A 27,538-nucleotide genomic window follows, 5' to 3' on the forward strand; every position below is an offset into this window, starting at 1 on the left:
ATGTTTAGCCTCTGTTAGGATGTCAGACACAGTGATGATGGGAACGCATAGCGTGCGTGTTTTACAATCCGCCTCTGTTAATAAAACTGTTTAAACTAACTTCTCGTGTTCGCATATTGCCCTACCTCAAGGACCCACTGCTTACAAATCCTGACAAAATATTCGTGTAATTATCATCCGGGGCAACAACACAACCCCCCCCCCCCCCCCTTATAGAATTGGTGTCAGTATGGGGATCATTATAGAAAATCCACAGTCCTGAAGAGCTGTAGCACAATGTGAACTTCGAGCAGCAGCAGCAGCAGCATGAACATCTTCCGACTACGCAGGGACATCCAACGCTGGAATTCAGGTTGGTCTACTCCAGTTTGGCTAGGATACGAAAGGCAGTGATGGTTTTTTATTTTACATTTGAGTGACTAATTAGCGTTAAATTAGGCGAAATGTCGCAATCCAGTCAGAGTAACGTTGTCGATCTACAAACTGTTATTAATGAACTGCAAGAAGAGATTCGGCAGTTAAAAGCAGAAAGAAGCGAGCGTAACATTCCGAAAGACTTGTCAACTCATGATGATGGCGACATGTATGATCGCCCAAATATTGTGCCCGTTGGACACTGTAGACTGGCAGTACACCCGTGGATATTTTGATTATCAAATACACCGGGAGAAACTCAAGAATCACAACACGATCGTTGTTATCAGGACATTGTGGTAAAAAAGCAACAAACATTAAAACAACTCAAATGTTTTGGTGGTCGAGCCACAAGCTGACGTTTTCGAGTTTGCTTCACAATGTGATTCCTGTAACAGACGGAACAATGTAGGGAAAAGCAGAGCACCATTGCAAGAACTTCCAGAGACAAGTGAACCATTTGAATGAGTAGGGCTAGATGTCGTAGGACAGTTGCCTAAGACTAAAGACGGAAACAAATACATATTGACAATGTTAGACCATTTCTCTATATACCTTCTCATGATACCAATACCTGATCAGAGCGCTGAGACTATAGCTAAAGTTTTTTTTAACGAATGGATTCTTAAGTTTGGATCACCATTAAGTATAATTAGTGATCAAGGAACGAATTTTGTGAGTGAATTACTTAAACAGACTTGCAAGCTCATGCAAATAACTCAGTTAAGGACTACATCAGCGCACCCTGGAGGAAATGGAAGAGTCGAACGAGTCCACAGAACAATTATTAAAATGGTTAGCCATTATGTGAGCAGCAAACACGACAATTGGGATGTCTGTTTACCATATTTGATAAGTTGTTAGAATGCCAAAATGCACAGTTCAACTGGCCTAAGTCCATATGAGATCGTCTACGGAAGAAGAATGCACTCACCCTTGGACTTTGCACGATCGACTGCTGGAATCAGCAATGAACATGTAAGGGATCTAGCACGTAAGCTAAAGGAAGCACGGAGGGGAGTGAAACAGCGAAATCATCAATCCTTTCTTCAGCAAGCAAGACAACACGACAGCCAAGCAGCAGTGCCATAGTATCGAGAGGGAGATCTTGTGTATCTGAGCAACGTGGAGTTAAAGAAGAGTCAAATCAAAAATTTAAGAAGTTTTGGAATGGACCATATCCAATATTGGAGATGTTGTCGACAGTCACTCTTAAGCTCAAATTGCCCCTTCGTTCGATTGTCTTTCATGTCAATCGTGTAAAGCCATTTCTGGGTAGGTTTCCCGTAGTATCGCAAGACGACGAGGACCGACCGAGAGGCAGACCTGCTGTTCTCAAACCCAGGAAGCGAGAGTGGCGAGGTCGCAGTCCAGACTTCGAGGCCGAGGCATCGCCACGTTCCGAGCGATCCTGTTCCAGACACCCTTACAATCTGTGTAAACGTGTGTAGTGTGTGAGAGTGCAATGCGTATGTTTATTTCAGCCATGTGAGTATGTGAATGTGTTGTGAAAATTTAGTATTGAAGCTATTGCACGAGTGCACAGTGAAACTAAATCTTTTACTCCACAGGTTACCACAAGAAACTCATTTATTTTATGTTTATTGTTAGCTCTAGTATTTAGAGCTAATTAACCATGTTCATTTTTATTCTAATGTTTGGTGTGATAGGGTATTCTACTAATGCTGCAGTAACAGTACTACAGAGTACAGGTGTTTTGTTTGAACCACGATCAGACATGGTAGTTTCAACAACTAATTCAAAACTTGTCCTCAAGTACAATCCGAGTGAAATCCAGCAACAGTTCAGTTCCGTAAAGAAGCAAGTTGATCTAATCCGTTCTGTTAAGGGTAACGATACAATTTTGGAAATGGGTAAATCTTGGTATAATAACTGGATCACAGCTAAAATGCAGGTAGAGTCTACATTTGCTAATTATGAGCAAGAGATTTACTGTTTTTTAAAGCTTTTGTCACACAAAACTTTAATTAGGTATAAACGTGCCTGGTTTGATTTTGGAGGGAGCATCCTTTGTCTGTATTTGGTACTTTAACTAGTAGAGATCTGCTGGAAGTTAAAGGCAAAATATTAGCTCTTGAAGAACAGTCCAGTACAGATTCAACTAACCTCTCTAATGAAATTATCGTATTAAAGAATATACAAAGAACCATTACTAACCACACAGTTTTCATTGAACAGATTGTAAAGCAATTTATCTTACATTTCCAGGTAATTCGTAATGAAACTCACGCAAATATCCAAGAACTATTGCAAGGATTAAATGCTGTGAGTGCACACTTAGATTTAAACACACTTTTGTTAAGGATTACTGATAGTTTACCAAATGCTGTCATTGATGCCCCTAACTTCAGAACAGCCTTAGAAAGTAGTTCAAATGATTGTTTGAGCAGTATACTACTATACCCAGAACAATTTTTACAGATCCTACAATCAATTGAGCGAAAGCTAGATGCAACCTATATTATGATTTACCCTGTTTACTCTTACAATTTATACGATTACTATAAGTTAACCTCCACACACTCTTTAATTATTGAAGATGAATTAACTGTTATTGTTTCTATTCCCATCGCTAGATCAAAGCATAATTTTGAAATGTGTAAGATTTATACTTACGCTGTGAAATGGACACAGGCAGATACTCATGTAAAGTATGTACTGAATGATTACCTACTGATCAGCAAGGACTGAAGATATTTTGTGTCCCTAAATGAAAGTGATTTGCATATGTGTAAATGCAGTCATAAGTTAATCGCCCTGAATCGGCAGTATTCTTAGACCGAAGAATGTACAGCCGTGAGAAAGAATTGTTTATGAATCATTCCCCAAGAGATGATTGCTATAGAATTTTAACGCATCTTTATCATCCATTTCTTAAACGATGTTCTGAAGGTATAATTTTCTCATTTAACTCCACACTTGATGTCACATTTACATGTAAAAATTATTATGCACCTGAGGTACCCTTTACACTCAAATTGAATAATAGCGGATTAATCTTGAATGCCACACATTGTGATTTATCGTGTGAACTATTTGATATGCCTAGTGTATTGCCAACTACATGCCACTGGACATTTGCCATTAACGAGAATTTTATCTGTTTATTACAATCATTCATACATATTAAAATATGGAAAGCATTCCTTATCAAGTTTTCCTGAAGAGAATAATTTAATTAAGGATATCCCTGAAAATGTAATCTCTTGCAATAATGAGTTAAACTTCATTGCAGCAGCGAATAGAATTAAGTCCTTCGATTCATCCAGCAATGTTAATGCATACTTGATTGTCAGTATTGTGTTTTTACTGTTTTTATTAATTTGTCTTTTGTCAACAGCATTGGTCATGTATGAAATTGTCATCCTGAGTCGGCCCAAGTGGCCGTGCGGTTCTAGGCGCTACAGTCTGGAACCGAGCGACCGCTACGGTCGCAGGTTCGAATCCTGCCTCGGGCATAGATGTGTGCGATGTCCTTAGGTTAGTTAGGCTTAATTAGTTCTAAGTTCTAGGCGACTGATGACCTCAGAAGTTAAGTCGCATAGTGCTCAGAGCCATTTGAACCATTTGTCATCCTGCAGGCTCATTTCTTTGCACCAAACGTTACTGTATTTGCAAATGAAATACGTGTTGCAGTGCCTTCAGATGCCGCAAATGGCGAAATAGATTCGTAACGCCCAGGGGGTCGTTTGGAGCCACCTATGGTTGCTCTTTTTCTCTGGGTAAAGTGATGTAAGGGTTTACGGATTTCGCGCAGGCGTACGGTACGATACACGCCCTCGCCAGCCGACCTGTTTGGAATGCTGACAATTTGCTTCGTCAGTAGATGCGCGTCCGGCCACACTGCGATGCAGATTACGCCACTGGCCACTGTTCGCAGCATACAGTATTAACTAGCGTGGCCTCGGCCGCGAATATGTCTCTTTTCTTAGCTCATCATGGAGCCTTTCAATACGACCATAATTAGGATGTCAGACACAGTGATGATGGATACATGTAGCATGCATGTTTTATAATCCGCCTCTGTTAATAAACTGTTTAAACTTACTTCTTACTTACAAATCCTGACAAAATATTAGTATAATTATCATCTGGGGCAACAACACAAACTATCCACCTATAATATTTATTTTCATGTATTTATTCAATCCTTATAATGATGTGGAATGATATTGAAAAACTGAAACCACAAACATAAGTTTTGAAGAACATTCCGTTGCAACCATGCACCTTTTGTCTTGATGTACTGTGTACAAAATACTGAAAGAAATTGTCCTTGTCCTGCTTGTGAAATTGTTTCCGATACACTACGGTTCTTCACACTTTAACAACAGCCTTCCCCAAGTTGTCACCCTGCAGCATACCGGCGAAGGCTTTGGGGGTGTTTTGAAACCCTTCTGTTACAGTCTCACGGTATTTGATTTTTCCCTCCCGGACCCACTGCGTCAGCTGGGTAATGCCCTCATCCCAGCGGTCGTGCCACCGTGAATACACAAACCCCTCCATGCGGAGCTGCTTGAATACGGCTACAGGCTGGATGATGGTAGCCTTCGGGAGATTAGATTCGTTGTATCCAGATATCGAGCCGCACACGGAGTTGCGACCCCACTCTCGCATGCTGTTGATGACTGCGCTGCTCAGCTCGCCGCCCACGTTGTCGAAGTACACGTCGACGCCGTCAGGTGCCGCCTGCTTCAGCGCCTCTGTGGCGTCATTCGTCTTGTAGTTAAATGCGTGATGGAATCCCAACTCCTCTTTCAGCCACTTCACCTGCGGAAGAGAGGCCAGTTACGCAGCTAGAAGCGTGAGTTCTGAATTTTCGTAAATGGTTATTGAAATAGTACTAACTCACCTTGCTTTGTAGGTGACCGTTCAAAATCGTTCGAGGCGAATGTTTGGACTGTTCTTACCAATAGGTTCACAGTCAACACCTTCCCCTTTCTATCTCCATAAATAATACCTCTAAAGTGTGGTAGATTTTTGTACTATATTATTATTATTATTTTCAATTGCGCTTTATTTTTCATTCTGGAATAATAAGGAGCAGTCAAATAGAAATGAGACAGATGGGAAAAAGTAGATCAACTGTTTATTATTTCAAAATTAATCAGCGTAACTGCTAACACGTTTACTCCACAGTGAGACAAAATCGTCGTTCCCTTCGTGGAAAAGCGTTTGCGATTGCCTACAGAATCTTGGTTATACTGAGGTGTGCATCTCTCCATCCGAAGCAAACTGACAGTCAAGAATGTCTTTCTTCAGGGCTCCGAAAAGGTGGAAATCGCGTGGGGAGAGATTGAGACTCTATACAGGATGTGTGAGGGTCTACTAGCGAAACTTCTGCAGCGAAATCGAAGAACCTTAGCAATATGTGGGCCTGACCCTTGGCAAGTTGCCAAGTTTTTTTTTCCAGTGGGCTGCAGAAGTTTCTCTGGGAAGTCCTCACACATCCTCCATACAGTCTCAATCTCTCCCCACGCGATTTCCACATTTTTGGAGCACTGAAGAAAGACATTCGTAGCCGTTGCTTTTCTTCGGACGGAGAGGTGCACGTCTGGTTAGAACCAAGATTCTGTAGGCAACCGCAAACGTGTCTCCATAAAGGCAATGACCGTCTTGTCTCACAGTGGAATAAATGTGTTAACAGTTACGTCAATTAATTTTGAAATAATCAACAGCTGACTTATTTTTCCCCCCTGTCTCATTTCCATTTGACTGCTCCTTATTTCGGCGAAGGTAGTGACCATCTTTTCCCACAGTGGTCTACACGTATTGGCAGTTACTCCGATTACTTTTTAAATTATGAAGTATACTTGCTTTTTTCCATTGGAGTCATTTTTGCTTTTTTCCATCGGAATCATTTTCATTTGACTAGCACTTATAAAAGTGATATTATTAATGTAGTAGTGTTCTCTATTTTGACTATTTTCTTTTAATAACTTCCGGATATGTTATGATGTATTCTGTTCCATAGGATCAGCATAGATCGTTGTTCCTAAAAAGCCGATAGGGCGGTGACATTCGAGTAGCTGTAGTTGGCTGTACTCTCCAAGATCAAAGACATTTATAACTTTGTAACTAGATCGAAAGAAAAAGGAATTTCGGGTATGTGAAATTTCCACCCAATAGATAGTTAATCGCTTGAAAATGATTAAGAAATGTGTTATCGATACAGTATACAGGGAGGTAACAAAACACTCTTCATCATAGCTAATTCATCAGTTAAAAACCCTCCATACTCATGTAGACGCTGAGTTTCAAGTTTGTCAATACTTTCTTTTATGTCTTCATTGATAACAATACATGTCCAATACTATGTGCCTCAGATATTCATTACAGCTCTCAGCCACACTATTCAATTAAGTGCAGATCAGATGCTATACCATACACGCAGCTTCTACATCTGCATGTACATGTATAATCCACTGTGAATGTAGGGCCCTACATTGAGCACAATGCGTTCGTAGATTTACCATTTTCTCAGTCAGTACATATACTCGTTTCATTATTTTTTTGTCTCTCTTCTAATGAAATCTGGATAAATAACACCCAGCAGAATTGGTAGCGACACTGTATGTTAAGCTAACCCCATCTGGACCTTTTCATCATCATCATTAGTTGGTTCACTCATTACTGATTATCGTCACCTCATTTCGTCATTTATTTCTTAGGTAACTGAATCTTCGACCAGACGTCTCCATCCACCTCGATCTTTAACTCTTTCTAAAATAATGTAGAGAGGTAGAGTGATAATCTTCCTCACATGATCCAACCATCTCTTTGCTGCTCTTTCTCGTAGTCTTTTGCTTACGATTTTGCCTTACTAGATGATCCTCCCTAAACTGCCTACTTCTATTCTGAAAATGTGCCCAAATACCTAGAAATATTTTTGAATAAGATGGGAAGATAAATTTCTTATGACTCTAAGTTCTTCTATAATGGAAGCATTGGTTCTTCTTTCTGTCCATGATACGTATAACGTCTTCCGCGACCGGATATCGAAGGTATCAGTTCGACTATTGCCACTAGCTTTCACGGCCCACGTCTCACGACTGTACGAGAATGATTCCACCACACGCATCTTCATTGTTGTGGATATTGCCCGGTTCTGCCAGACCTTAGTGAGTTTAACCGTCGGGACCAGGAAATCCGGCCCCTCACTTTAATTCTTTATCACACTGTCCTGTGTCATTTGTCAGAGACCGTAAACAGGTATAGTCATTCAGCACATTTAGATCTGTTAAGCAGCCTGCTAGTTGCATTTGACCTATATCTTGGTGTATTATAACTATTAGTTTGGGCTTTTTTGTGGTTATCTAGAGACCTAAATTTAAACAAGTAGTCTTCACTCTGGAGAACAGATCAATAAGTTCCTCCCCACTTCCAACAGTAAGGGCACTATCATCTGCAAAGAGTAGATATTACATTTTCCTGCGCTCAGCATCGCTGCACATTACCGTCGTGACCACAGCAAGCTGTCTGTATGTGAATGGGGAAGAGAAGGAAACTGCGAACACAGACCATTTAAATGGTAGTGCAGTCGCAATGTATACGACTTGCTTTTATATTTCACGTTTCCCAACAACAAAGATCACGAACGAAACAATTTTTTGTGCTTTGCAATTATTTTTGACGCGCCGAAAACATAATATAATTTTTGTGGGGTACAAATTCTCAGCGTAAGGGCAGACACCGACAGATTCACAGATTTTCGCACTCAGGTTGCTGTAAATCATGATTCGCTTAGTTTCATAATAGAAAAAATGTGTTTCACACAATTATGCCGGTCGAAATATTGTAGCACTTTTCCAACCTCATTATGGAGACTTGGAAATTCTACGAGAGGAAAGCAATGTAGACGTCCTAGACAGTTTTAACGTAAAAATATTTCTCATTAGAACGGGAACTACCTTTCAGGTCAGTCAGTTACAGTTAATTGCACATGTACAGAGGCGCTTTCAACTGAGACGGCAAACGTCCTCGAGAACACCTGTAAGACAGACAGACTGTCGTAGGACACTATCCTTGTAATTCTTTCATGGGCACAATGAATTCTTCAAACCTCGCGTTTTCCTTAACAGCAGCGAGCTTAGGGAATTGGACTGTGTTTGTCTGAATGTGTCCCTTCTATAATCCGATCTTTTTTTTGAATGCATTCCCATAAAATCAGAAGAAATATGTTTCTCCCTTGCAATGTCTTATTGTGGGCAGTGTGCAGTGTCAAGTCCACTTAAAATACTAGGTCTCCAGTCCTTTCTGGATGATCTACTTTTCAAGCCTCCTCTCCAACCCCCCCCCCCCCCCCCCCCCCGTCATCCTCTTTTTCATAAATTCAGCAATAGCGTATTGACTTAATCGACGTACGACGTACTTTGTAGTGATATATTAAGTCTCCATACCTTCGATCAGTTCCATCGAAAACTGCTACAACTGAGAGTGGAATAATGTGAGCGACTTCAGCAATTTTACTACTCGTACCATTCATTTCTACCAGTGTGGCATGCCTGTTCATGTAGCACAAAAAGCTTCTTGATCTGCAGAACAGTGAATTCCGTCTGTCGATTGTTGTAATTTTTCGCTCTTTCATTGTTCGCTAATTCTTTAAATTGTTTCTGCATGGTATTGTAATATACAAGAAACTGATATAGGCATGCGTATTCAAATAGGGAGATATGTAAACAGGCAGAATACGGCGCTGCGGTCGCCAGTGCCTACATACGGCAGAAGTGTATGGTGCAGCTTTTAGATCGGTTACTGCTGCTACAATGGTAGGTTGTCAAGATTTGAGTCTGGTGTTATAGTCGCCGCACGAGCGATGGGACACGGCCTCTCTGAGGCAGCGATGAAGAGGGAATATTCCCTTACTATCATTTCAAGAGTCTATCGTGAATATCAGGAATTCAGTAAAACATCAAATCTCCGACATATTTGCGGCCGGAAAAAGATCCTGCAAGAATGGGACCAACGACGACTGTACAGAATCGTTCGACGTGACAGAAGTGCAATCCTTCCCCAAACTGCTGCAGGTTTCAGTGCTAGGCCATCAACAAGTGTTAGCGTGCGAATCATTCAACGGAACATCATCAATATGGGCTTTCGGAGCCGAAGGCCCACTCGTGTACCTTTTATAACTGCGTGACACAGAGCTTTAGGCCTCGCCTGGGCCTGTCAATACCAGCATTGGACTGTCGATGACAGGAAACATGTTACCTGGTCGGACGAATCTCGTTTCAAACTGTATCGAGCGGATGGACGTGTACGGGTATGGAGACAACCTCATGAATCCATGGACGCTGCATTTCAGCAGGGGACTCTTCAAGCTGGTGGAGGTTCTGTAACAGTGGGGGTGGTTGTAGCTGGAGTGATATGGGACTACTGATACGTCTATATAGAACACTGACAGGTGACACGTACGTAAGGATCCTGTCTGATCACCTGCATCCATTTACTTCCATTGTGCATTCTGACAGACTTGGGCAATTCCAGCAGGAAAATGGGATACACCACGTGTCCAGTGACTCCAGGAACACTCTTCTGAGTTTAAACATTTCCGCTGACCACCAAACTCCCCACACGTGAACATTAATGAGCATATCTGGGATGCCTTGAAACATGCTGTTCAGAAGAGGTCTCCACCCCCTCGTACTCTTACGGATTTATGGACAGCCCTGCAGGACTAATAGTGTCAGTTCCCTCCACCACTACCTCACACATTAATCGAGTCCATGCCACGTCGTTTAGCGGTACTTCTGCGTGGTTGCGGGCGCCCTACATGATATTAGTCAGGTGTACCAGTTTCTTTGGCTCTTCAGTTTAGTTTCACAGCAAATTTGCTGTACCCATCACTTATGCAAATGCATAAGACATATTGGGAATAATAATCTCTATCTTCTGTCATCCCCATACCTTTTTAAAGGCTGGTGAAGATGGATTGCTAGACTGCTTATTTTGTGCTAACAGCCACTGGACCTGTGAACGTCTGTCATACCACAAACAAATAGCGGACGGTAGACAGCGCTGACACCATGATTCTGCCCAACTGTAAAGAGTCGTGCCTACCAGCTTATGACACACTGCAATACTACACTACTGGCCATTAAAATTGCTACACCACGAAGATGACGTGCTACAGACGCGAAATTTAACCTACAGGAAGAAGATGCTGTGATATGCAAATGATTAGCTTTTCAGAGCATTCACACAAGGTTGGTGCCGGTGGCGACACCTACAACGTGATGACATGAGGAAAGTTTCCAACCGATTTCCCATACAAAAACAGCAGCCCAACCGGCGCTGCCTGGTGAAACGTTGTTGTGATGCCTCGTGTAAGGAGGAGAAATGCGTACCATCACGTTTCCGACTTTGATAAAGGTCAGATTGTAGCCTATCGCGATTACGGTTTATCGTATCGCGACATTGCTGCTCGCATTGGTCGAGATCCAATGACTGTTAGCAGAATATGGAATCGGTGGGCTCAGGAGGGTAATACGGAACGCCGTGCTGGATCCCAACGGCCTCGTATCACAAGCAGCCGAGATGACAGGCATCTTATCTGCATGGCTGTAACGGATCGTGCAGCCACGTCTCGATTCCTGAGTCAACAGATGGGGACGTTTGCAAGACAACAACCATCTGCACCAACAGTTCGACGACGTTTGCAACAGCATGGGCTATCAGCTCGGAGACTGTGGCTGCGGTTACCCTTGACGCAGCATGACAGACAGGACCAATGACGAACCTGGGTGCACGAATGGCAAAACGTCATTTTTTCGGATGAATCCAGGTTCTGTTTACATCATCATGATTGTCGCATCCGTGTTTGCCGACATCGCGGTGAACGCACATTGGAAGCGTATATTCGTCATCGCCATACTGTCGCATCACCTGGCGTGATGGAATGGGGTGCCATTGGTTACACGTCTCGGTCACCTCTTGTTCGCATTGACGGCACTTTGAACAGTGGACGCAACATTTCAGATGTGTTACAACCCATGGCTCTACCCCTCATTCGATCCCTGCGAAACCCTACGTTTCAGCAGGATAATGCACGACCGCATGTTGCAGGTCCTGAACTGGCCTTTCTGGATACAGAAAATGTTCGACTGCTGCCCTGGCCAGCACATTCTCCAGATCTCTCACCAATTGAAAACGTCTGTCAATGGTGGCCGAGCAACTGGTTCGTCACAATACGCCAGTCACTACTCTCGATGAACTGTGGTATCGTGTTGAAGCTGCATGGGCAGCTGTACCTGTACACGCCATCCAAGCTCTGTTTGACTCAATGCCCAGGCGTATCAAGGCCGTTATTACGGCCAGAGGTGGTTGTTCTGGGTACTGATTTCTCAGGAACTATGCACCCAAATTGAGTGAAAATGTAAATACATGTCAGTTCTAGTATAGTATATTGGTCCAATGAATACCCGTCTATCATCTGCATTTCTTCTTGGTGTAGCAATTTTAATGGCGAGTGGTGTAAATGAAATGTCGTGCCGTACCGGGTACTTCCAGAAAGGAATGATCAAATGCAAGGATAAGATGCCTGTCATCTCGACTGTTAGTGATACGAGGCCGTTGGGATCCAGCAAGGCGTTCCGTATTACCCTCCTGAACCCACCGATTCCATATTCTGCTAACAGTCATTGGATCTCGATCAACGCGAGCAGCTATGTCGTGATACGATAAACCGCAATCGCGATAGGCTACAATCCGACCTTTATCAAAGTCGGAATCGTAATGGTAAGCATTTCTCCTCCTTACACGAGGCATCGCAACAACGTTTCACCAGGCAACGGCGGTCAACTGCTGTTTGTGTATGAGAAATGGGTTGGAAACTTTCCTCATGTCAGCACATTGTAGGTGTCGCCAACGGCGCCAACCTTGTGTGAACGCTCTGAAAAGCTAATCATTTGCATATCACAGCATCTTCTTCCTGTCGGTTAAATTTCGCGTCTGTAGCACGTCATCTTCGTGGTGTAGCAATTTTAATGGCCAGTAGTGTATTATTATTATTATTATTATTATTATTATTATTATTATTATTATTATTATTATTATTACTACTGAAACATCCCGGCAGATTAAAACTGTGTGCCAGACTGGGTTAACCTAAGCGTTCAAATGTTCAAATGTGTGTGTATATTCCTAGGGGACGAAACTACTGAGGTCATCGGTCCCTAGACTTACACACTACTTAAACTAACTTATGCCAAGAACAACACACACACCCATGCCCGAGGGAGGACTCGAACCTCCTGCGGGAGGGGCCGCGCAGTCCGTGACATGGCGCCTCAAACCGCGCGGCCACTAACCGCGGCGAACCTAAGTGTCTTGTAGAATTAGTGTGACCCATAGTTTTATATTTATAACCATTGTTTTTAATAATGTCTGGATGTACTCTGAGGTATCTCGTATCTATTGTTTTTGACACGGTGTTCCAATGGCCCAAAAGCTAAACTTCTTTTTTATTATTTTTATACTGGAATATAAAAGTAGAATTAGTTGTGTCCCACAGCTTTATGTTCATAACTATTATCTTTTCACTATATCTGGATGTATTTTGATGTATCTGTTACCTAGTGTCATTGAGACTGTGTTCCAATAGCTCAAAACCTAAATAAATGTGTATGTTATTAAAACGTGTTTTTTAGAATATCGTAAGTTTAGCTTGCAAAACATTCTGTTTACAATATTCTTCCGGGTATTTTCCAGCTTTATCAAGTTTTTATATCAAAGGCTGGCAGTGTATAAATTGGCTCGAAAACAACAATCAATAGGGAAAACTGATAGAAATAGTAATTACTACCTTTTTTGTTAGTTTGTTAAGTGTTCCGTACATCTTATTCCACCATCTTTCGGGCATATTCGGAATAGTGTTAATTCACCGTCTGATATCGAGGCTGATAACCGTAGCTGATAGCCATGACTGATAGCCTTCTTCAAGGTGAGTCGCTGGCAGAATATAAACCACTTGACTTAATACTGTGGAGTAGGATCACGAGTACGAATGATATGACTATGCTAACAACAAGAGTGTCAAGTCATAGATAAAACTTCATGAGTCTCACAAAGGGACCGTGCCTCTTCGTCATCACCGTTTTCGTTTAAATTTATGGTACATGCAGGGCTCGGCCAAAAATGGAAGTGACAGATGTGGGTGCTACAGATGGCCAAACGTTTAGAAAAGAGTAGCACTTTTGGCGCGGATCGGGTGAGATACCAGCTGTTTATGTTATCGTACTTTCTCCGCAGCAGTTGGCGCAGCGGAAAAGAGTACTGAACAGTCAGCTGAGGGCTGTAGGATCGTTTCTCTGTGTAGGAACTTATTTTTATTTTTAGTTTTTATGTTCCTTACATCATCATCATCTTGGACAGTTTCCAGCCACTGGCTGGGTCTGTCGGGAACACAAGCCTCTCCACCGTGTTCTGTCTTTCCACCATTCCCCCTCTTCCACCTTCGTCCAGTTCTCTCCTCTTCTCATCACACATTCCTTCACTCCCTTCACCCATCTATCTCTTGGTCTTCCTCTGGGCCTCTTCCCCTCCAGTTGCAGATCAAACATCCTCTTTGGAATTCTTCCCTCATCCATTCTCTTCATGTGTCCATACCAATGCAGTCTTGATTTTTCTATCCTGTCCTGTACTGGTTCCTCCTTTAGTCTTTCCCTCACATATAAATTTCGCAATCTGTCTCGTCTTGTTACACCCAACCTGCTCCTCTGGAACTTCATTTCACTAGCCTGTATTCTACTTTTGTCGCTTTTGTGCATTACCCATGTCTCACTTCCGTATGTCAATATGGGGACAAAGTAGGTTCGGTATATAATTCCCTTGGATTTCTGTGGCACCTCCTTGCTCCAAATAAGCCCCCTAATGCATTTGTAGAACTGCCCTGCTTTTCTGCATCTTTCATTTATTTCCATTGCGTTTCCCCCCTTACTTTCAATCACGCTTCCCAGGTACTTGAAGTTCTCTACCACTTGTAGTTTTTCCCCTCCACAAGTTATATCCACATTTGGCCTATTCTTCTTCCTTGTTGTGACGATTATTTCACTTTTCTTTGCAGAGAAATGCATTCCATATTGTGCTGCCGTTGCCTCCCATGCATCTAACTGCTCTTGCACCTCCTTCACGCAATTTCCCCATAACATCAGGTCATCGGCAAAAAGCACTGCTTTCATTTTATGATCTCCAATTGCATCTGATACTTGCTGTAGGATTTCATCCATAACAATAATAAACAATAAAGGCGAAAGTGCACTTCCCTGTCGCAGCCCATTTTCCAGCTTGAACCATGCAGTACGTTCCCTCCCCACTTTCACACAACTCTCACTTCCCTCATACATTTTTCTGACTTTTCGTGTAATCTCTTCATCTATCCCTTTTGCGTTCAGCACATCCCAGAGCTTGTCCCTACAGATACTATCATACGCCTTCTCAATATCCAAAAAGGCCATGATTAAGTCCTTCCCGTACTCATAGTGCCTTTCCTGCAGTTGCCTTACCGCAAATATGAGGTCCGTTGTTGATCTTCCCGGTCTGAAACCGTACTGCTCCTCTTGCAGTCTGCTTTCAATACTGCTTCTTATTCTCTTCTCCAGCATCTTTTCATAGATTTTTCCACAGTGGCATAGCAGGGTGATTCCTCTGTAGTTCTCACATCTCCTTTTATCCCCTTTCTTGAAGATCGGGACTATAATTCCTTTCTTCCAATCCTCAGGAATTCTGTTCTCCTTCCACACCACCCTCAGCACTCTGTATAGCCACTGGGTTCCTACTTCTCCTGCTGCTCGTATCATATCCACTTTTACTTCGTCCCAACCTGGTGCCTTGCCCCCTTTCATCCTCTTTATGGCTTCTTCCACTTCATTCCAAGTTAGATCATCAATTTCCCCACTATTATAATCGTCTGCTGCCTTAGGCTCTCCATCGCTGTTAGTTACCTGCTTGGCAGCATTCAACAGATCTTCAAAGTACTCCTTCCAAATCTTTTTGAGCTCATGCATTTCCTCCACAACTCTTCCATTATTATCCATGATCCTCAGGCACTCGCTTCTGTCATTCCTCTTATTTCTTACCATGGTGTAAAGTACTTTTTTGTTCCCTTCACTGTCCTCTTCTAACATTCTTGTCCATTTTTCCATCCACTTCTTCTTCTCCGCCCTTACTATGGTCTGTGCCGCTTTCTTGCTTTCCTTATATTTTACCCTAGCTTCCTCTGTTCGGGTCTGGAACCATTCTCTGAAGGCTTTGTTCTTTCGAAGTACTGCCTCTTTACATATGTTGTTCCACCATGGGGTTCCCCTACTTCTCCTCTTTGTGCTAGTTCTTCCGCACACAGTCTCAGCTGCCTCAACTAGAGCCCTCTTAAAATCGCCCCATTCTTCTTCCACTGTTCTCTGATCTTCCTTTGGCAGCTTCTTCCTGATCAGTGTCTGGTACTGGGTCCTCCGTTCATCCTCTTTCAGCATCCATGTCTTCAACCTTTTCTCCTGTATATCTGTTGCCCTCCTATCTTTTTTCTCTCTTAGGGTGGCTACCAACAGCCGATGGTCGCTGTCTAAGGCCTCAGATGGTATGACCTTAACATCTGTGAGGCTGCTCATCATCTGCCTATCCACTAGTACATAGTCTACTACTGAAGTTTGGGACCAGTCCCCACTGTACCAAGTTATTTTGTGACTACTCCTCTTCTTGTACCACGAATTTGCGATCGCCAGCCCATTCCTCTTGCAGAATTCCAGCAACAATTTTCCTTCTCTATTTCGGTTCCCCCAGCCCTCTGGTCCCATTATCTCCTCGAATCCTTTCCTGTCTGTGACAACATGTGCATTGAGGTCCCCTATTATAATCTGATTTAGCTGCTTTTGCATGTCATCTTCAAATTCCTCCTTCTCCTTTTTTGTACACCCCACCTGTGGGGCATATGCTTGGATGATTTCAATGCTTTTTCCTTTCACCCGTACTCTGGCTTTTATCATTCGATCATTGATACCTTCCACCTCCTCCTGCAGACCCTCTCTGACCACTATTGCCACTCCATTTCTTCCCCTCTCATTCCCTATCCAGTACAGTTTACATCCTTTACTTAGTGGTTTTTCACCAACTCCTCTCCACCTAGTCTCAGCAAGTCCCAAGATGTCCAATTTCCTCCTTTCCATCATTTCTACAATTTCTTCTAACTTCCCAGTTAGAGTCCTTACGTTTAAGGTGCCCAGCCGTAAACCATCTCGTAATCCTTTTCCATTGCTTGGTCCGTTTCCTTTAAATCCGTTCCGTGATCCGAGGCATGTTCCCTTTTTGAAAGCAGTTGATTTATCCACTACTGGCTTGCTAGGCCTATCGCAGCTTCACCAGAGCCCCGTTAGCCGTCACGTTTCAGGGTTCCTTACACTGCAAATAAACCTAAACAATCACTCACTCACACACTCACTCACTGATCACACCGGACTCGAGAGTCCGTTACCGCAGCAACGTATTTTCGCCATCTGTCCCTGTCTTGGGCTATTTCCTTCCATTCCGCTTCAGTACCAAGGCTCCTCAAATCAGCCTTCACGTTGTCCTCCCGTCTACGCCTCGGTCTCCCCACAGGACGTTTCCCTGTAAGTGTCCTACCAGTATGTAACAACACCAACGCTATACTATTGTACATATAATAATTTTTTCTTCTGATTTTCGATGAATTAGTGTAAGCGATGTTCTAATTTCATTTCATTTTTCTTTTCATGTCATTATGTTAAAGAAACTGTAAACAATTTTCGATGTGAATATTAATGTTTACGTCAAATTGCAAGCAATATTATAACAAAATGGAAATGTAAGAAATGTTGAAACTGTTGTAAGATGTTAAAGTTGTAATTGTGCGCCTGGTCCATACGTAGGCAATGTATTAGTATATGTAGAATGCAAAACCGTTGGTGAATACCTTGTCTGTAGGGGAGCGGCAAAAGGTGGATGGCAGGCGAGCGCGGGAAAATGCACACGGGCGCGGCACGGCATAACGGGCTCAGCAGTAGTAGTCGGAGTTGGGCATTGATCTGAGCAACACGTTCTGGATCGAGGAGGCTCTCCTGGAAAACGTGATTTCGTTGAGCCTCGGATGTGCCATTTCCGACGCCTATACAGCATGGCAATATTCCATAGGCACTAAACGGAAAAATATTGCGACGCTATGAAGAAGTAAAGTGCCGATACATCAAGAGCCATAGCTGTGATTGTATGTGTGCTCTGCGCCTCGCCATCTCGCCACCCGCTTACCGCCGCATCGATACCAACAGTTTGAAACTTTTAGTACTGTATTCGTGTGGACCAGTGTTACTTTTGTTCCTGACTGTTCAATAACAACTTAACTTTTACCAGAACTGTCCTATCATTTAATTATCCTCATCACTAACCTAGACAGGGTCCTTTCCACATGTTGTGCAATCCGAGTGTCCCGAAATGAAGGTTTAAAGTTTATGTCAATAATAATTACCTGCAGACCTATCTATGTTAGAATGATGTTTAAAGAACTTTGTTGTTAATGAATATATAGGCAAATAATATAGGTCTGACAAAGTTGGAAGATAATTTTGAAATTGGTTTAGTAATTAAGTTTAGTCAATTTGAGACAAAAATAATGGTAGTTAAATAAGCAAGAAATAATACAAAAAGAGTAGTAACTCATATATTGGAAATCTTGAGTGCTTAACGATTTCGATAATCAAAAATTTCAGTACAGTGATCATAACAGTTTCAGGGTCCCCCCCCCCCTTTCTTTCCTATTCATTTAAATTCTGAAGTGTACTGAACTGATTTGACCAGCAAAGTTAAAGTCAATATAAAACCAAAATTTATTAGTGTTTTACCTTTTTCAAAATTGACATTGTGTGTGGGTTTCGAAAGTGCTATTTCTAGGGTAACCTATGCCCGATTTTAATCAGATCAATAGACTGTACGAAGTTTGTAGTAAACATTATAGTGTATTGTTGTGTATTTATGGCTTGTCCATATTAGTACAGAAAGTGAAATTATTAGTTCAGTAGATTTTCTGGTTCTAAAATTTACCATATTATGCGGTGTTATTACGTGTTGTTTTGTATGAACGTGCATCAACTTGTACTGGGAAGAAACTCAGTTAATGCCTAATTAGGCTGGCGACCGTATTATTAACAATTTGGTAGCATCTGCTGGGTTGTTTCTTGTCCGTTCTAACGTGTAGTTGCACTTCGGAATTGTTTGACGCTTCATTGTTATTACTGAGTGGGTGTAAGTCTGATTTGCCTCCATTCAGGTACACGCGGTCAAAATCTATACAAAAATCCTTTCTTATAAGGTGAAGCCCGTCAACTTACCATAGTACAGGCTTTAAATAGTAACGTGTGCCCGAGCATAGTATTACAAGTACTCTTCGCGCTGCCCTGCCCTCATCCATTCGAGCTACGAGACCCGCCCACCGCAGCCTACGTGATTCAGTAATACTGATTATAACAGGTCTTGAATAGAGTTCGTAAACCTCTTAGTTACGCAGTTTTCGCCACTCTCCGCTAATGTCATCCCTTTTTGCTCCGAAAATTTTCCTCAATAATTTGTTTTCAAATACCCGATACGGCTTTTCATTTTGCACAGTGAAAGACCAAGTCTCACACCCATACAACATAACTGGTAGAATAATAGTTTTGTATATTCTAATCTTTAAATTCCTAGACAGTATCCGTGATGAAAGTAATCTATTCAGTGACAAATAGTACGCATTTGCCGCCCGTAATCTCTTCTTCAGTTCGGATTCAATCTCATTTCTCGAAGCCACGCCTAGATACTTAAATGTGTTCACTTTTTCAAACTGCGTGTCTCCAACTCTTAACATTTCCTGATCTACTGCTGTTGGCATTCTAGTAGTAACCAGGTATTTAGTTTTGTCTTCACTTATCCTTAGACTTACATCTTCACTAGCATTCGCATTTGCTGTAACAAATTCTCTCCTATCGCTAATGATGTTTGGATCATCTGCATGCCCTAATATCTTAATATTTCCATTTAACTCCACACCCTCTGAATTATTTGTTGCCATTCGTACAATATATTCTAGGACTAAATTAAAAAGTAGTGGAGACAGGGCATCTCCTTGCTTAAGTCCGTTCTTTATTACAAATTCTTCTGACTCCAATTTCCCCACGCGTACTCTACCTTTTGTGTTTTTCAAACTCGCTTCTAGAAGTCTAACATACTTCTTTGGTATTCCAAGTTCCAAAAGATTTCTGTACAATTTTGATTACAATACTGAATCATATGGTTTTGTAAAATCTATGAAAAGATTATGAATTGGTTTATTGTATTCCCATTTGTTTTCCAAAATTTGACGCAGGGTGAATATTTGGTCTATAGTCGATCTGTTCCTCCGAAAGCCAGCTTGGTAATCCCCCACAATTTCATCTGCATATGGTGTGAGCCTGCTTAGCAGAATATTCGAGAAATTTTGCAACATACTGGTAATAGCGATATCCCTCTATAATTACTACAATCTGATCCTGGGGCTTTATGGTTTTTCAATTTGTTGATTGCATCTCTTACTTCCTTTAACGTTGGCTCAGGTATCTGGGATTCTGCTGTATGTACACTCCTGGAAATGGAAAAAAGAACACATTGACACCGGTGTGTCAGACCCACCATACTTGCTCCGGACACTGCGAGAGGGCTGTACAAGCAATGATCACACGCACGGCACAGCGGACACACCAGGAACCGCGGTGTTGGCCGTCGAATGGCGCTAGCTGCGCAGCATTTGTGCACCGCCGCCGTCAGTGTCAACCAGTTTGCCGTGGCATACGGAGCTCCATCGCAGTCTTTAACACTGGTAGCATGCCGCGACAGCGTGGACGTGAATCATATGTGCAGTTGACGGACTTTGAGCGAGGGCGTATAGTGGGCATGCGGGTGGCCGGGTGGACGTACCGCCGAATTGCTCAACACTTGGGGCGTGAGGTCTCCACAGTACATCGATGTTGTCGCCAGTGGTCGGCGGAAGGTGCACGTGCCCGTCGACCTGGGACCGGACCGCAGCGACGCACGGATGCACGCCAAGACCGTAGGATCCTACGCAGTGCCGTAGGGGACCGCACCGCCACTTCCCAGCAAATTAGGGACACTGTTGCTCCTGGGGTATCGGCGAGGACCATTCGCAACAGTCTCCATGAAGCTGGGCTACGGTCCCGCACACCGTTAGGCCGTCTTCCGCTCACGCCCCAACATCGTGCAGCCCGCCTCCAGTGGTGTCGCGACAGGCGTGAATGGAGGGACGAATGGAGACGTGTCGTCTTCAGCGATGAGAGTCGCTTCTGCCTTGGTGCCAATGATGGTCGTATGCGTGTTTGGCGCCGTGCAGGTGAGCGCCACAATCAGGACTGCATACGACCGAGGCACACAGGGCCAACACCCGGCATCATGGTGTGGGGAGCGATCTCCTACACTGGCCGTACACCACTGGTGATCGTCGAGGGGACACTGAATAGTGCAAGGTACATCCAAACCGTCATCGAACCCATCGTTCTACCGTTCCTAGACCGGCAAGGGAACTTGCTGTTCCAACAGGACAATGCACGTCCGCATGTATCGCGTGCCACCCAACGTGCTCTAGAAGGTGTAAGTCAACTACCCTGGCCAGCAAGATCTCCGGATCTGTCCCCCATTGAGCATGTTTGGGACTGGATGAAGCGCCGTCTCACGCGGTCTGCACGTCCAGCACGAACGCTGGTCCAACTGAGGCGCCAGGTGGAAATGGCATGGCAAGCCGTTCCACAGGACTACATCCAGCATCTCTACGATCGTCTCCATGGGAGAATAGCAGCCTGCATTGCTGCGATAGGTGGATATACACTGTACTAGTGCCGACATTGTGCATGCTCTGTTGCCTGTGTCTATGTGCCTGTGGTTCTGTCAGTGTGATCATGTGATGTATCTGACCCCAGGAATGTGTCAATAAAGTTTCCCCTTCCTGGGACAATGAATTCACGGTGTTCTTATTTCAATTTCCAGGAGTGTATTTCGTACGCCTGCTGATTTCCTGATTCCTGGTGTACATTTAATAGATGCTCAAAATACGCCTTCCATTTACTTAATATAGTACTGGTGTCTGTCAGTATTCCCCCGGCATCCCCTCGAAGTGCATTTGTCCTAGCCTTGAACCCCTTCCTGTATCCATTTATGTCTTGGTAAAGTTCCCTAATGTTTTTTGTTTTACTGTTTGTATCCATTTTTTAAATTTGATTGTTCACATAATCCCTCATCTTTGCCCGTAGCCTACGACCAACTTCTCTTCTCATATTCAAGAACTCCTCTCATTTTCTGTCTCCCATTCTATTCCAATCTAATCCTGCTTTTCTCCTTTCCTCTACCAATTTCTTGCATTCCTCATCAAACCACGGTTTCCTCCTGTTCTTCTTAATTGTACCTATTGTGACATTCACCGCCTCTTTGATATTATTCCTCACAGTGATCCACAGTTTATTTACATCCTTGTCTTGATCTTCGTGTGTCCTGAGAGCATCAAACCTATTTGAAATTTCTATCATGTACCTTCTTCTAAAGTTTTCATCATTTAGCTTGACAGTGTCGAACCTAACAAGTTCTGCATTGTGACACCTTGATGTTGCTGTAGATAGCCGTTGGTGAACTTTGGCAACTACAAGAAAATGATCAGAATCGCAGTCTGCTGCCCTGAAGGCCTAACATTTTCTTAACTAGTGTGCCATCTCCGATCTACAAGAACATGATCAAAACAGCAAAATTAACCACCCTTGTGCTATTATCATTCGCAATGTTATGCAAACTTTCTTTCCCAATTGTAGGCCGGAATGCTTCCTCCTTCACTGTCTTCGGATTAAAATCACCTATGATTAATTTTGTGTCGTACGAGGAGAACTCATCAACCTAAATAATGCTCACTGTATTGTATTTGTTGATATTTTCATAGAACAAAGGGCAAAGGAAAATGTGGGATTGCAATTAAATTTCCAAAAGGGGTTGTAAGGCGTGCACGAAAACTTCGTATATAAAATTAGACACTTATTTTTTTTGCAGTTGATGATTTACACATTCTGGACTAACGTTCATCGTAAAAACAGGGAAATCAGCAATTTTCTCGGCGTCTTGCACTCCTTATAAAGCCGTTACATTATTCTTTTACAGTTGCTATAAAAAAATACTCGGCTTACATTCATAAGAGGTTGTCTCTCATCGCGTAGTTCGTCGGCAAACCACACGTAACGCATCATTTCGCCAAATATTCTTGAGAATAGCTAGTGACGTACAGCGGAATGTATTTTGAAGCAGTCTGCTCAGAACGTGATTTTTTTTCCCCTGGACGAGATAAGAGCAGTTTTGATGCTCTTTGGTCAAATGTTTTAGGAGACGATAAAATTGGACATCGCAGGGTGGCTCTAGCGGAGTCCATTTGGAGGAGAAGGGGGGTGGGGAATTACTTTTCGAAAATCCTTGTCGTATAATTGTGAGTTTGATGCCCTCCCCACGAGTCATTCAATAGAAGAAATTTGTTCTCCTGCGCGTAGGGTTTCATCACATCAAATACACTATACTGAGCGTTATCTCGATTTGCTTCCGGTGTAAGTAACGTAGAAATTGAAAATAAAAAGTAGTTACCGGACAGGGAATCGATGCCAGGATCGTCAGATTGCCGTTCTGTACTCTTCCCGCTGCTCTAACTGCCCCCTGGAAACTACGCTAACACAAAGGGCTCATGTCTCGCCCGACCCACGTAAAAATTATATTTTTTCCAAACTCGTGACAATCTGGAACGTCCACTTCTGTCACTTTCATTCCTAGCCTAGCCCTGAATGTGCACCGAATTCGGTAGAAATCGGTGGTGACGAATTGGCGCGGTACCCTAGTAAGAGTGAAATAAAGCAGAGTCAGCAAATCCACAGAGCTCATTAATTATGAGCATGATTATTAAAATGGACTGCATTTGTTGGAATGCCTGGCAGTGAAGACTCAGAACAATATTCCTCCAGGAGCGCAGACGTGAAATAAAGGGTTTCCATGATTTGTCGAACTGGGAACTCTCCTCTCAGTTGAGTAGGCTGTCTGCTAATCGTGTTTGCGCAGCTTCCTGAACTACTGAGTACCGATAGGATGAGGCTGTGGCCTGTACCTCTACGTCCCCGTAGTCCACTGAATGGCCAGTGCGAGTACAACGTTGAGCCGCTGCAGAACGCTGGTGTGTCGCTGTTGACCTGTGCACCGCTCTCCCGTTATGCGTATTGTTTGTCCTGCGTACCTCTTACCACAACGACAAGGCATTTTATTTTTGCCCGCTTTTATTGAAAGTAGACCATTTTTCACAGATCTCAGAAGAGATGCTGTCTTGGCCCGTGGCAAGAAGATCACACGAACTTTATGTACTTTATCATTATTCTGGCAGTTTGGGTAAAAACATTTCCCACAAACGGCAGAAAAGCCGTAGATTTTTCCATCTCTTTCTTCTTGCTTTTTCTTTGGTTGGTCTGACGTTCTCGCTTGTAGAATCCTATAAATTTGACGGTTAGTGCCTCCATTTTCACTGAGTACGTTTTCGAAGGGTACCAGTTCATCCTATAGGCTGTCAGCGTCGCACATTGCATATGTCCTTCAGCAGGGTTGAAAGTTTATCACCCGCAATACCATAAGAAGAAATAATAATATCCCAGACGCTCCCATGCAAGATGATGAACTATTCTATCTGCTGGAAAAAGTGCAAGTAACACATTGTCATTACATCGTTTGCACGAAGTATTATAGTAATACGAACTCCTGAAAAACACTGGGGAGAACATAATATACACAATTTATTTCAAGCTACATTAACGATCCTCTAAAATGAATTTTCGATCATATACAAAAGAAACTCCGCCTTAACAGTCCATGAAGGCCCAACAGTACCGACCGGCCGCCGTGTCATCCACACCCGGCCTGAGTAGCCATGCGGTTCTAGGCGCTACAGTCTGGAACCAAGCGACCGCTCCGGTCGCAGGTTCGATCCTGCCTCGGGCATGGATGTGTGTGATATCCCTAGGTTAGTTAGGTTTAAGTAGTTCTAAGTTCTAGGCGACTGATGACCACAGAAGTTAAGTCGCATAGTGCTCAGAGACATTTGTACCTTTTTTTTATCATCCTCAACCCACAAGCGTCACTAGATGGGCATATGGAGTGCTATGTGGTCCTGATTTAGGTTTCCCATGATTTCGTTTGGCAGAGCACTGAAAGACCTGAGTCGAAACAAGGCCCCCGGAGTAGACAGTATTCCATTGGAACTACTGACGGCCGTGGGAGAGCCAGTCCTGACAAAACTCTACCATCTGGTGAGCAAGATGTATGAAACAGGCGAAATACCCTCAGACTTCAAGAAGAATATAATAATTCCAATCCCAAAGAAAGCAGGTGTTGACAGATGTGAAAATTACCGATCTATCAGCTTAATAAGTCACAGCTGCAAAATACTAACACGAATTCTTTACAGACGAATGGAAAAACTAGTAGAAGCCAACCTCGGGGAAGACCAGTTTGGATTCCGTAGAAACACTGGAACACGTGAGGCAATACTGACCTTACGACTTATCTTAGAAGAAAGATTAAGGAAAGGCAAACCTACGTTTCTAGCATTTGTAGACTTAGAGAAAGCTTTTGACAATGTTGATTGGAATACTCTCTTTCAAATTCTAAAGGTGGCAGGGGTAAAATACAGGGAGCGAAAGGCTATTTACAATTTGTACAGAAACCAGATGGCAGTTATAAGAGTCGAGGGACATGAAAGGGAAGCAGTGGTTGGGAAGGGAGTAAGACAGGGTTGTAGCCTCTCCCCGATGTTGTTCAATCTGTATATTGAGCAAGCAATAAAGGAAACAAAAGAAAAATTCGGAGTAGGTATTAAAATTCATGGAGAAGAAATAAAAACTTTGAGGTTCGCCGATGACATTGTAATTCTGTCAGAGACAGCAAAGGACTTGGAAGAGCAGTTGAATGGAATGGACAGTCTCTCGAAAGGAGGATATAAGATGAACATCAACAAAAGCAAAACAAGGATAATGGAATGTAGTCTAATTAAGTCGGGTGATGCTGAGGGAATTAGATTAGGAAATGAAACACTTAAAGTAGTAAAGGAGTTTTGCTATTTGGGGAGCAAAATAACTGATGATGGTCGAAGTAGAGAGGATATAAAATGTAGGCTGGCAATGGCAAGGAAAGCGTTTCTGAAGAAGAGAAATTTGTTAACATCCAGTATTGATTTAAGTGTCAGGAAGTCATTTCTGAAAGTATTCGTATGGAGTGTAGCCATGTATGGAAGTGAAACATGGACGATAAATAGTTTGGACAAGAAGAGAATAGAAGCTTTCGAAATGTGGTGCTACAGAAGAATGCTGAAGATTAGATGGGTAGATCACATAACTAATGAGGAAGTATTGAATAGGATTGCGGAGAAGAGAAGTTTGTGGCACAACTTGACCAGAAGAAGGGATCGGTTGGTAGGACATGTTCTGAGGCATCAAGGGATCACCAATTTAGTATTGGAGGGCAGCGTGGAGGGTAAAAATCGTAGAGGGAGACCAAGAGATGAATACACTAAGCTGATTCAGAAGGATGTTGGTTGCAGTAGGTACTGGGAGATGAAAAAGCTTGCACAGGATAGAGTAGCATGGAGAGCTGCATCAAACCAGTCTCAGGACTGAAGACCACAACAACAACAATGATTTCCCTAAATCGCTTCAGGCAAATACCGGGATGGTTCCTTTGAAAGGGCACGGCCGACTTCCTTTCCCATCCTTCCCTAACCCGATGTCACCGATGACCTCGCTGTTTGGCCCCGTCCACCAAATGAACCAACAATTTAGGCCATTAGAACACAACGTCAGTGTCCCTCTTCCTCCCCCAGTAGCCTTGCAAAATTTACGTTTACTATACTGCTAGTCGCCACCGCAGCGTTCGACTACAATAGCTACTCTGTCATATGGTGTTTAAAAACGACCGATTTCCAGATTTCACGAGCACCAAAATTATTTCTCGTTCTCAATTATTAACAGCCTCGCGAAAAATTATTGTGTTCTTTACGTCAATAAATTGGTCGTCTGTTAATCGGAATTTAATATTCGTTGTAGTTCACTTACGCCTTCAATCAGCTTCCTAGACCTAGTGCTACACTGTATTAGAACCTTTACTAAGCAAGACTAATCCATTGTCATGACCATGGACAATAGTTCAGCCCGATAACAAGATATCAACGTTTTATTATTTAACGTTATTGATTTACTCCTCGTTCCGAATAAGACAACTAAAGAAAACCTGTTTAGTGCACGTCTGTGAATTGAAGATGTAAGAGGTTCTTCAGTATCACCCATTCAATGATCTACCTTCAAACAAGACGTTGAGCATTATTATATGTTTAGTTTGCATTGAGTCTCACATCACATCTATACTTCTAAATTAATACTTATCTTGTTCGGACGTTGTTGGTCTCGTTTCTTCCATGGAGTAGGTTGTTGGTCTCAAGTCCTTGTCCTTGTATAAAGGAATGTTAAATGGTCAAGGAATTGTTATTCCAGTAAATGCGTTATCTGTACTTAGAAATAGATATATTCTTCGGTATTTCCACACTCAGCAATAACAACATACAATACTTGTGCCTTCAGCACTACTACAGAACAATATCAAGTCCCTTTACGATAACTCTTCCAGTAAGAACGTCCATTCGAGAACACATTCTGGCCAGATCTCTGTACCTCTCTCTCAACTAACTTGAACAGCGTTATCAAGCAAAAGTCAAAGAATTTATAACACAATCGATAATAATAGTTGCCACAACTTCGAAACAATTAATAAAATATATTTACAAGTACTCAAATGAAATGTTTCAACATTAATTTAAGTGTGCAGGATATGACTATTTAAATATGGGATAACTCATTTTTGCCGGCCGCGGTGGCCAAGCGGTTCAAGGCGCTTCAGTCCGGAACCGCGCTACCGCTACGGTCGCAGGTACGAATCCTGCCTCGGGCATGGATGTGTGTGATGTCCTTAGGTTAGTTAGGTTTAAGTAGTTCTAAGTTCTAGGGGACTGATGACCGCAGATGTTAAGTCCCATAGT

At 42.7% G+C, this 27,538-nt stretch overlaps 1 protein-coding gene across 1 annotated transcript in view; it reads right to left on the reverse strand.

Moving 5' to 3' along the window:
- Positions 1 to 21,977, reverse strand: part of LOC124709074 (NADP-dependent oxidoreductase RED1-like) — a 35,960-nt gene extending 13,983 nt beyond the window's left edge. The window contains exons 1-2 of the mRNA XM_047240722.1: positions 21,801 to 21,977; positions 4,759 to 5,205 (exon numbers count right to left, since the gene is read on the reverse strand). Of these exons, the coding sequence (XP_047096678.1) occupies positions 4,759 to 5,205; positions 21,801 to 21,977 (624 nt within the window). The remainder of the gene's footprint in view (positions 1 to 4,758; positions 5,206 to 21,800) is intronic.
- Between the last annotated feature and the right edge of the window lie 5,561 nt (positions 21,978 to 27,538).

Source organism: Schistocerca piceifrons, chromosome 7 (assembly GCF_021461385.2).
Source record: "Schistocerca piceifrons isolate TAMUIC-IGC-003096 chromosome 7, iqSchPice1.1, whole genome shotgun sequence".
NCBI classification, from domain to species: domain Eukaryota; kingdom Metazoa; phylum Arthropoda; class Insecta; order Orthoptera; family Acrididae; genus Schistocerca; species Schistocerca piceifrons.